At 42.1% G+C, this 12,454-nt stretch overlaps 1 protein-coding gene across 1 annotated transcript in view; it reads right to left on the bottom strand.

Moving 5' to 3' along the window:
* The window catches only part of USH2A (usherin), a 579,889-nt gene that overhangs the window by 37,429 nt on the left and 530,006 nt on the right, over nt 1-12,454 (bottom strand). Inside the window, exons 62-63 of the mRNA XM_044449731.1 lie at nt 10,669-12,182; nt 5,007-5,328 (exon numbers count right to left, since the gene is read on the bottom strand). Coding sequence (XP_044305666.1) covers nt 5,007-5,328; nt 10,669-12,182 — 1,836 coding nt within the window. The remainder of the gene's footprint in view (nt 1-5,006; nt 5,329-10,668; nt 12,183-12,454) is intronic.

A 12,454-nucleotide genomic window follows, 5' to 3' on the forward strand; every position in this document is an offset into this window, starting at 1 on the left:
TTCCAGAACTGATTCCCTTCATGGTAGAGATAAAGCAAAGTATTTTATAATTCTGACATTAAAAGGTTATCAAAGTTTCAGGCAATCCTTGTTCCTTTTAATATTCTATTGCATCAGTAACAAAGATGAGATGCAAACATGTTTAACTCCAAAAGGCAGACAATTTAATAATTTGTTTCCTATGGGTACATAATGAGATAGTTAAAACATTCCCAAGAGTGAGATAAGCAGATATTAAAAGGTCTTTCCAATACCTGTAATGGCTAAGGGCAACAGCTAATTCAATAGATTCGATCAAAATCACTACTTCTTTCAGTGCTGCTGATTTATTACTTTGGCTGTAGTTAGTCATCACTCATTTTAGTTTGCTTTTCAGTGCTCATAAATTATGTCTTATAAATAAAAAGATACAATCAAGAAAATCATATCAATTCATCTACAGCCCTGGGGTGTATTTTCCCATGGCACTCACACTAATGTCTTTTTAAAAGATAGGCTTGTCATGGTGGTTGAGTATGTCAGAGACACAGTCTAGATCTTGCCAGAGTGGAGTTTAAAGAGGCTCATAACTGATATTGGTACGACTAATAACTCAGATACCTTTGTTTGGTTTAATGAATAAACATAGATTCATAAACTGTTTATTTGTTTTCCATATAGATTTGCAGTGGTAAAAATGTTCATTTGCAAAAAACAGTTCCTTCATTTGCATATAACTAGAAGATTTCTGGATAGTTTGAGATCAGCTGAGAACACTAACATATATTGGGTTGGATTACATGAGGTCATTCCTTTGACAGAACTACTTTCATCTGCAGAACAAAGAAGAGGCTGATCCCCCCTCTACACCCTCAAAATCTGCTTTCACAGGAACCCTGCAGAGAAAATTTGGGGGCAATGCAATGCAGAGACAAAAGAAAGAAAAAGTCCCATTGTGTTAGCAGACAGCTCCTAATGTAACATTAGATTTAACCCATTCTTTCTATTATTTATCCATTATTCAGTTAATGCATTTGTTATCACCTCCCTGCCTTTATTAAACATAGAGCCAATAAAAATATTTTAAAAATATACAATTCCACAAAATAAGTAAATTAAAATCTGTATAAAATGTTCTAGCAAGAAGAAAAATACCTCCCCAAAGTCCTGTGGAAATTATTATCAAGTTATTTGTTTCCTGAAGGACAATAGGTGACCAATAGGAAGCCAGCCCTGCAGGCCTCCAAGTGAAGAGTTTTCTGTAAACCAGGTGCCACAAGTGAAAAGGCTCTGCTCATACAGGTTTGAGCAAATGACAATTTCTCTGATAAGATGGGCATCCCTAGCACAAGTAATTTATATCATAAAGTATAATCTCCAGTAGAATGCTATTTAGATAAGCTCTGCACTCCCTATTTACAAAGATAATAGAAACTAAGGCTATGCAAATCCCTTGGGCAAGCCCCAGAACTTTTGTACCAAAAGAGAATCTCTATGGACTTCCTTCAAAATGGTGCATGTATTTTTGGGAGAAGTTTTCTGGGAGAAGCACAAGTATATACAGTGAAAAATTAATAATCAGATTCCCTTGGAAATGAGCAGAAATACAGATTCTGGCCTAAATTTGGAAAATCTATGAGAATACATAAACAATAACATCTTAAAAACCTTACAAGAAAAATCTGCTGTCTGTAGCTACTAAATTGTGGCATCTTCACTTTCAGGGGTTAGTGGTAATAATAGCCAAATGTCCATTTTCAGTGACAGTTTCATTCTAACTAGCTGATGGAGGATGACTAGCAACAACAAAGCTATACTGGCATATCGTCTTATTTGTACACGCTACTAAGAAAGAGACCTCTGCAGAAGAGCAGAATGCGGAATTAGACTGGCTACTGGTTTGGCACAGCATGGAAATTCTATCAGCCAATGGTGCACAAACACAGGGTTACCCATACTTCACAAAGACGAGACACATTTTTAAGAATTACAACCAGGACCATTATCAACTTTTATTCTGGGAAAAACTGCTTTCCCCAGTTGAGGCCACATTCATGTTTTTCCATGAGTCACTATTCCAGGCATCTCTAATCAAAAGGAGCAGGGAAGCCCCAAAGTGTTGCTCAGGTAGGCCAGCCTCTCATTCAATGGCCAGTCCTTCTACAGATAGAAATTCTGCTCGGGCAACTGAATGCTCCAAGAACACCTAAAATATTCATGGTAGAATTACCCAACCCTAGTAGAACCTATTAGTCTGCCAAGGTTTTATTTCTCATGGTATATGGATATGCTCTGACTTGAAAATTACTGCTTTTCCTGAGGAACAGGGCCACTCTAAGGTTTCAGGCAGAGGTCTGTCACATGCCCTGTACTTGATCCTACCATGCGCATGGACACAGGTTGGCTATTTTGTGAGAGGGACCACAGCCCTCTCTTAACATTTCAACTGTGCTCACTGCCCCAAAATATTGGAAACTTCCTGAATTAGTTTCCAGGATTAAAAGAATTAATCTTTTCTTTGAATTAGAAAAATCCAAAACAGATTCAAATAGGTGTAGAGTTCTGTGAATCTGACATTCTGTGCTGGACCTGCTTTTTCTCAGTCATACATATTCTTTGGACTTGCAGACTGGCAAATTCAAAGCAATGCAGATTGAACAGATTTTAAAAAAAATGTACATACCTCTGAGCTACCATTTCTTCCCCATGTTGCCTTAAACATATGGAACTTTGCTAAAGCTTCAGAAATAAAAGAAAGATAACAAAAAATTCTGACCTCAGTTGTGCTGTTAATGTCAAACCCATCAAGCTGGACCTTGATGACTGACAGCATTTTTTGAAGTGTTGCAAAGGGCCTAGATGTAGTGCCTTAATTTTAGCTTCATTCAGCTGGAGGAAATTTAGCTGCATTTAAAATTTTATGGCCAGCAAACAAGCCTCCAAGAGAGAGGCAGCAGAATCAATATCGTGCTTAAGTGAAATATAAATCTGGGTTTCATCAGCATAATAGTGAAAGCCAATCCCGACACTTATGAATAAGGTGTCTCACAGGCAACATATAAATTGTCAACAATGGTGGGCTAAGAATAGATCCCTGAGGGATACCACATGTCACATCAGTGGGGGAGGAAAAAACATATATGCGTTCGTGTGCATATCTCCCACCCCATTTCAATATAAACCTGATAATTGCTGGCAGATACGCAGTCTGAGTGTAACTGGCCCAAAGCAGTGCCGGAACTGACTGCTTTCAGGGCAGGGTTCAATGCTGCCGGTCCACTGCTGGGACAGCATTCCACTATGGGGACAATTCTGCCTCGCAGGCACCTGTGCATCCTCTAAAGCTTTTCTGGGAGCTGAGCAACTCTCGGGGCAGGTTTTCACACGGCACAGAGAGGTAGAGTGAAGAGAAGAAGATAGTCCTATTACACGTGGACTTCAGATTTAAGCCTCAGCTTGGACTTAATATAGAATTGATTAATAAACTGCAAGTGGAGAAGACCTTGGAGCACATCTGACTGGACCCAGCTTATTTGAATTCCAATTCAGTGGTGGTGATGCACATGAAAAACATCAAATGTTTCTGCCACCATATGGTCTCATCCAGCTGGATTCTACTTGGTAAAAAACCTTTTATAGCCACTTCTCTCAAGGTCTTCAGCAGAATTACAACCTTCAATCCAAAAGCTGACAACGCTGTTGAATATTTGGGCATAAATTGTTCATACCTATTTCACTTAGATACCACCATTGTTTAAAAGTGGTCAGCTGAGGTATACTAAGTTCCTACAGATTAAATTGCATACATGACAGTCAGTTTAACTAAGGATGTCGAAAGAAGACTTGCTTCTATTCACACTGCAGTCTGTCCATTCAAAACATACCTACCTTAACTAGTACTGAATTGCCAAGAGAAACCAAAGCACAGAATAAATGGGAAAGGGCACTATGCCAGATAAAGAGAAACTAGTGAGCCCACAACTTAAACAAATCCCCAGTTGATCTCCATGAATTGTTTCCTCATTTCCCCAGTCCCTTGATCTCACATGCCAGAAGTCTAGTCCATTAAGAGAGTCACACTGCTTACAAACGATATTGATGACTTGATTTCAGATAAAAATGATTACTTTGACTATAATGTAACAGAGTATTTTCAAAATGAACTTTGTTCACAAAGAGTCCAAAGGCAGGAAAAATATCTGCTGAATACATTAACGGTGAAAAGAGAGGGAGAGAGAGAGATAGAAGAAAAAGACAATCTGCCTTTAAAATAAAGTGATCTACTTTGGAAAGAATCCTAGTAGTTACCTCATTGCTATTAAGTTCACTGAAGTTTAAGGAAAATGACATCATTAGGAAGATTTGGAAATAAAGTGTTTGGACAGCCACAACCAGTGGTGAAAACAAGCTTCCCTGGACTGCCAGAAACTTCTTAGTTGCAGCCATACAGGGCCACTCTGGCCATCCATTCACTGGCAGGAACGAAGAGGGCCAAAGTTCGCAGGGTCTTGTCTGTCCAGATGAGAAAACATACCATGGCATGGCTAAGAGGCCTTTCTATGAGTGAAAGAATAAAATAACTCTTTGAAAGGGACAAGCCAGGTCAACAAGGCTGAAAAGATACCCCCCCCACACACACACTCACACACAAAAAGAAGAGATTTCTGGTATGCTTGTGTGCTGTATAAGAATGAATGGTAACTGCATAAAATAGACAGCAGAACACATTCACAGCCTTTCGGCATCGTGCCCCCGGGAATATGTCAGCTTCTGTATGTCACAAAATAAGCTTGTGTAAAAAATGGAAATTGTAAAGAAATGATTCGGAGTGTATTTATCTCTCACAGGCTTTTGTGGCCATCTGAAGCATTTGGAAATATCTGTAATGATTTTTTGCGGCAACAGTACTATTGAAGGCATGGCCTTTTACACTCTACTAAAATTTAGCAAGAGCACTTGGCTGCTGAAGTGCCCAGGAATTTTCACAGCCCATGAAAGATCAGCTCCTCAGTTCCCCAGCTTCATACCTGATATTCATACTCTGTAAAAGGTAGGAGCAGGACATCTTTGAATGAAGTAGATGAGCCATTATAAACAAGTACCGGGTCTTGATTTAGTTGGCTGGGTGTCGCCTGTCTTCGGTAAAGCTCGTAATATAAGATCTTTCCATTGGGTTGCTTTGGCCCTGTCCATACGATGGACACAGCTGACCGGAATCCCACACGGCTTGACTGGACATCCACGAGAGGGGCAGGCTGTGTTTCAGGGAGTGCTTCGGGAGTTTGTACAGAAGCCCATTCGCTAGAAGTACATCCCAGGAGTGTGCAAACCTGCACTTGGACTTCATACCTTTAGAAATACAAACCAGAAGTCAGTCAACTGCAGAACATCTAGGTCCATATTGCCCAATATACATATCCAGGTAGCTTAAAGTGAAGGTGTTCCAAAAAGGCTGGCAGTGGTCTTTGTTCTCTGTTTATTCAATAAAACAATACTTTCTTCCAAAATAAAGGGGGAAAAGATCTTTCATTTTATTTTTTCTTTCCTGTGTTCATATTAAAGTACTGCAGTGTAAATCCAGTGGAGTTCCTCAAATGCACAATGGCCTTGCAGACATGAAGGCTGAGAGTCTTTAGTGCACGCATAGCGTTCTTTCGTATGTGCATTTGCTCATTAAATTTAGTGGAAGAGAAAAGATGCACAAGCTCAAGTCTCCTTGTCTATTGAAATGGAGGAAGAAGCTCCTGCCTGCCTATAACCTTTATGTGCATCGGAATACACATGCCTGCAAGAAAGCAGAGTGGCAGTATTTATTAGGAATTCTGCCCCCAAAATGTATGGCTCATGATCATGTTTATGCTTCACTTGAAACAACAACAAAAAATTAATTTCAGAGTTCTTGATTGTTTGCCAAAGGTAAACTATCTAGATTTCTAGATCCCCCAACCTTAGGTGGATTATAGTGCAAAAATATGGATAGTTCTAGTCAATGAAATCATTCTGTCAGTGGAAGGGAACCACTGATGGAATTAATTTCTCACCTGCCATCACGAGTTGAGGAGGGGTGGATGGCACTCAAAAGGGAAGTTTTGGAGGTGCAGGCCTTGACGATACCTCTAGTTAGTAAGGTGGGGAGGCGAAGGAGAGCGCCACCATGGATGTGAAAAGAGGTGGTTAGAGGGATTAGACGAAAGAGGAACCTCCATAGGAAATGGGTACTGGGGCAAACAGACAAAAGGGTATATCAGGAGGAGGAGGCCCATTGCAGAAGGATTCTTCGCAAGGCGAAGGCTGATTATGAGCTGAGACTTGCCAAGAATATCAAGAGCAACAAAAAGGGCTTCTTTCAGCATGTAAATAGGAAGAGGAACGGGAGACAAGTGGTGGGACCACTAAATAAGGAGGAAGGAGATCCAGTGACTGATATGAGGGAACAGGCACAGATGCTAAATGACTATTTTGTCTCTGTGTTCTCCCCAAAGCAGGACAGGGGATATCTGCATAGGAGATTAGATGAGGCTGGGGACTTAGGGGCACAGATTAGAGTCACCCCCCTTGAAGTCGAGGGGCTCCTCAGGGCATTGGACATTACAAAGGCGCCAGGCCCTGATGGGTTGCACCTGAGAGTACTTAGAGAGTTGGCAGGGGTTCTCTCATGCCCGCTGGCCTTCATTTTTGAGGCCTCATGGAGAACAGGTGAAGTTCCAGAGGACTGGAGGGTGGCATCAGTGGTCCCAATTTTCAAAAAGGGTAGTAGAAGGGAAATGGGGAAGTACAGACTTGTTAGCCTTTTTGTACTGTCCATTGTAGGAAAAACAATTGTCCACTGTAGGAAAAACAATGGAAAGGCTCATAATAGAGAGAGATCTAGTGATGCTAGTTAGGGAAGGGAGGCTGACAGCCACACAACATGGCTTCCGCAAAAACAGGTCCTGCCAGACCAACCTTGTGGAATTCTATAAAAGGTTTCGAGATGGCTAGATGAAGGGGATGCAGTGGATGTGGTTTACCTGGATTTCAGCAAGGCCTTTGACAAAGTGCCCCATGATATCCTGGTGGAGAAACTGAGGAGTTTTGGGATACACCAAAGCACTGTCCGGGGGATTAGGGCATGGTTGACTGACCATGCAGAGGGTAACCATTAGTGGGGAATCATCGGGATGGCGGCCAGGACAAGCGGGGTCCCCCAGGGCTCTGTCTTGGGGCTGATCCTGTTTAATCTTTTCATCAATGACATGGAAGAAGGGGTGAACAGTCTGCTGATCAAATTTGCAGATGATACTAAAACTGGAGCAGTGGCCACAACTGAGGATCAGGTATTCCAGATCCAAAAGGATCTGGACAGACTATGGAAGTGGGCAGGAGACAACAGGATGGCATTCAATGTGGTAAGTGCAAGGTCTTGCACTTGGGGCATAGGAATAGCTGTCATAAGTACAGGTTAGGTGACAAGTGACTGGACAGCAGCACTTGTGAAAGGGACGTCAGGGTACTGGTTGACTGCAGGCTAAACATGAGTCAGCAGTGTGATGCGGTGGTCAAGAGGGCGAACACCACCCTTGGCTGCATAGCCAGAAGTGTGGCTTCTAGATCAAGAGAGGTATTACTACCACTCTATACGACTCTGGTGCGCCCGCAACTGGAGTATTGTGTTCAGTTTTGAGCTCCTCATTACAGAAAGGATATAGCCAGGTTAGAGTCAGTGCAGCACAGGGCCACAAGGTTGGTGGCCAGTTTGCAGTGGATGGGGTATGAGGCGAGACTGAGGGAACTGGGTCTCTTCAGCCTGGGGAAGAGGAGACTTAGAGGGGATATGTTGGCGACATGGTATGTGAGGGGATGTCACATGGAGATGGGTAGAGACCTATTCTCCCCTGCAGAGGAAGGCAGGACGCACTCCAACAGAGCAAAGCTCAGGGAGCCAAGGTTCCATTTGGATGCCAGGAAGCATTTCCTGACAGTTAGGACCCCGAGGGTGTGGAATGGGCTTCCATGAGAGGTTGTTGAGGCCCCATTGGTCAGGGTGTTCAAAGACAGGCTGGACATGCACATGGTGGGCATGTCGTGAGCAGAGCCGGCTGGTGCCGGAGGTCAGACTAGATGGCCCGGGAGACCCCTTCTGACTCGGTCTGTTTCCATGTTTCTATCACCTGCCCTCTTCCCCACAGCCAGCTCCTGTACTTTGAGGGACCTCCCAGACCAGATTCACAATGCATGCAGAGCACTGGAGCAGGAGAAGAACATGGGAAAATGGGAGTCCCATCAAACAAATGGTCTTCCTTTTATATGAGGGTTGGCTCCAATACAGAAAGGTACACATAAGTTTAACCGAGGTTGGTTGAAGCCAGATCAAGTAAGCAGGAGTTACCACTTTGCTAAAAAAAACAGATCATGCTTAGGTGTTGGCATCATAAGTACTGCTAAAGAAAAAGGATGACATATATAGATATATGATCTAACCTTCCTTTCCAACCCATATCACATTGCATTGCCAGAAAATTGTAATTGGCTGTGGAGTACTTGGTCTACATGACTGGGTACTGCATCATGACCATTAGAATTTAGATCTCATTCTGCACAATTTTTTCCACAAAATAAATTATGGTGAGATCCTACCTGCCCATTACGTTCACACTTGATTAATGGGGGAAAGCATGTTCAAAGAACTAGCTGAAAAACTGGAAAGGACTATGTGTAAAAAATGGGTTTATCCCACCTGGGCAGAAAAGTACTGAGCACTCCTAATCTGCAGGTCTGAGGTTACCATCACGCATTACAATTTAGGAAAAGCATTGTGGAGGGAGGTATTGCCTATGCATATGGTAAAACTTCAATAGCAAAAAGAGGCAAAGTTTTCTGAAGCTATTGATAAAGACCCTGTTCGAATGGATCAGTTAGTGGCATATTAAAGATCTCACGGACAGAGGCTAGCTATGTGCGAAAGAAAAACTGATTAGCTAAGTAAACTTTGGCAGTTTTTACAATGGATAATCTAGCATATATCTGGATCAGCTTGCCACAACTGTCTTCTTCTGGAAACAGAGCATCAGTCTTATGCCTTGGGAAATTAGTTCTTAAGGTATTAATAGGAAATGTTTGGCAATGACTACTGCTTCAACATTACATTCTAGTAAACATTACATTCTAGCTCCTTCATGCTCCCCTGCTCAGCCACTTTTTTATCTGTTATTTGATCTTTTGCATCTTGAAAACTCCAACCTCCTAAATCTTACTGATCAGTGAAGCAAACTTAAATTATCCTCAGTGCTTAGGGTTCTTGGATGTGCTCCCTTTACAATACTTAAAGCACATTTGGGACTCATCTGAACCTACACTCTAAAGAAGGAGTGGGGAATGTCTTTCATCCAAGGATTAAATTCAATTTCAAGTGAAATTTCAGGGGCTGCATTCCAGTGATGGGCAGAAGCAAAGGTAAAAAGGGCAGGACCAAAAGTACAACAACTATGAAAACAACAAAAATATCAACATGATTTAGCTTAAACTCTTAATTCCAGGAATTAAGCCATATGAGACAAATTTCAGCACTGGGGAAAGGAACTACACAAAAGCGAAGAAACTACAAATGCTTGATGATTAGGGGAAAGGGGATTGAGCCAGAGAAAAAAGGTGGGGCCACCCAGAGAACTCCATAGGGCCAACTGGAATGCTATGCATGAAGCTCTCTACCCCTTCTCTGAAAATGCTAATTCACCCTGTTTTGATCTCTTTAAATGATGTTGCAGCTTGATAACTAACGGCCTCTAAATTTCAGTTACTTTTGTGTCCTACTTAGGAGGCTTCTAGACCCATTGGAATGAGTCCACTATTGGAAAGATTATGGTGGATCAGATGGACTTCTTGTATGACAGAAACTTCTCCCATATCAATCACTGAAATCATCACAAAGTATGCTCTGGGTGGGTCCACATAAACTCGTGACCCAACTGGAGCCATCCTAGAGAAGAACGTTTTGTGAAGTGACTCCTTTTCTAGGGAGCTCCTTGCCTCTGGAGGTCAGAGGCAGGCACCGATATTATGTTGTTTCTGACACCTCCTTCAAATAAAGATCCTGAAATCATCTTTATTCCAGGACTCTTCTTTGCTTGACCAGCCACTGTCTCTATTGATATTCTATTTTTAATATTGCTTTATTTTTTAATCTCTTTTCTCATTTTATAGCTCATCACTCTGAAAACTGCAGATGTGCAGCAACAATAGGCCACTTATGTTCTAACTTCTCTGTCCCTTTGTTTTCTTTCTCAGTTTCCATTATGCCTGCTAGATGTTCTGGAGTACAATTTTCAGCATTTCTGATCATTAGCCCTGCTGGCTAGGGCTAATGTGACCTGAAGTTCAGGATGTCTGTATGATATCAGGTTCAGAAAGGTGACTCTATCCTCCTTGTGGAACAATAAGGAAAAATGCCACAGGGAGAAGAAGAATGTATTTGAGAGGAGTGGGGAGCTGAACCACAAAGGAAAGTTAAACATTATTAGAGTTTGGAAAAGTACTAGTCAGTTCAGATTGGCACGTGACCCTAAAGACTGGCTGCCGTTCCGTCTAATGCATGTAGACACAGGGCTGAACACTCTGCAGTAATCCAAGGCTACTCATTTTAGCCTGACTCCGCCCTTCCTTTTTGTGGCAATACCCAATATTCACTCATTGAAAGATGCCTCCACAACTTACCTATGATAGGGTTTTAGTCCTGCTAAAGTGTAGGACTGTCTTCCAAATGAAACATGAGAAGAATTCAAATGAACAGTTTCCTTTTCTGATATAATAGGGTCCCGAAGGGTGATTGTATAATTGATAATATCACCACTGACTTTTGCAGGAGTATCCCAATTAACCAATATTGTTTCCGAAGACCATGCCTGCAGCCTAGGAGGTGACATTCCAGAAGGGGCAGAGGGATTGGTTCTAATTTTAGCCAGTGGGCTGGTAATACTTCCTTGGCTGTTGTTTGCAGTTACAGCATAGCTATATTCTATTCCTGGAGTTAGCATAAAGTCATGATAATGAGTATCCATACCCGAGTAAACCAGTAACCCATTTCTCCTCAGTTCATACATCTGGATTTTACCATTTGGATTTGCAGGAGCTTTCCATGTGATTTCTATTGATTCTGAACCTGTTACTAGCAACCTTGGAGCATCTAGGTTAAGTGGAGGAGCTTCCATGGTCTTAATGGACTGGGATGCACTGGCAGTGCAGCCTCCACTTGTGCAGGCAAGCAGTGTGACATCATACTCGGAGTAGGGCTGTAGGTTCAACACAGTCCTGAAGAATCCTTTCCCAATATAGACCTCTTCTCCATTTAATTTTAAAATGTACTTTGTGATTTCTCCATTTTGAATTTGGGGTGTTGACCAAGATACATTCATTTGGGTGGAGCTCAGATTTAGCATAGGAGGATCAACCATGGCTGGAGCTGCTTCTAGGGTCCGTATACTGGTGTGGTTGCTGGTGGAGCAACCTCCCATGGTACAAGCAGTTACTGCATAGTGGTATTCTGAATATGGCAGCAACTCTTCATCAGTATAGTTAAAAGTAGTCGCATCAAAACTAAAAGGATAGGCAACATAATTTCTCTGGAGCCTATATGACTGAAGAACACCATTGGGTTCTTCTGGGGAGGACCACAAAATCAGCACTTGGCTGGGGCTTGCTGGGATATGCCTCAAGAGAGGTGGAGCCAAGCCCCTTGGGGCAGCTTGGCTGGTCTTTGCGACTGTCCAAGAGCTATCAGCGTAGCCTGCTGAATTCCAGGCACGTATTTTATATTCATGGCTAGTCCAAGGTTGCAAATGATGTGCATTATATTCGAATGTATTATTCTCAGTGTTATATTCTGAAAGAACAATTTTCTCTTCCTCTGTTGTTGCATTGTTCCCTGAAGCATTTTCTTTGGTGCATCTGTGAATAACTTCATAGCGTATTATTTTTCCATTTGAATTAATTGGCTTGGACCAGCTCAGTCCAATGCTAGTTGCATTCACCGACTGGATTACAGGTGCCATCTGAGATACAGGAGGGGCTTCATCTGTCCAGATTGGCTGGGGTGAAGAGCGAGAACAGCCAGCTGCAGTGCAAGCTTCAAGGACCAGGGTGTAAAGAGTAAAAGGCTCAAGGCGTCGAAAGAGGAACTGACGAGATAAACCGCTGTATTCTAGGTTATCATCGTTGAAAATATTGTAGGTCTGAAAGGACAAAGAAAGTCTATCCATTAACATTCATACACTGACAATCCAATCTTACCAAAAGCAGCCCACTATTTATGAATGGCAACCTATCAGAGGCCCTAGAGGTGTAACGGAAAAAACTGGGGGTAAGCCAGACAAGAATAAGGGAGAAAACAGTTTTTCCCTATTTTTGCAAGGACAAAATTCTTCCATGTGGGAAAAAATATAGGTTTAAAATTATTGTTGAATGACTTTTCTGTTTATTTTCCTGGTCCTTCATATGTGCAAAA

Source organism: Varanus komodoensis, unplaced genomic scaffold, assembly GCF_004798865.1.
Source record: "Varanus komodoensis strain SLA01 unplaced genomic scaffold, ASM479886v1 scaffold1, whole genome shotgun sequence".
Taxonomy (NCBI): Eukaryota; Metazoa; Chordata; class Lepidosauria; order Squamata; family Varanidae; genus Varanus; species Varanus komodoensis.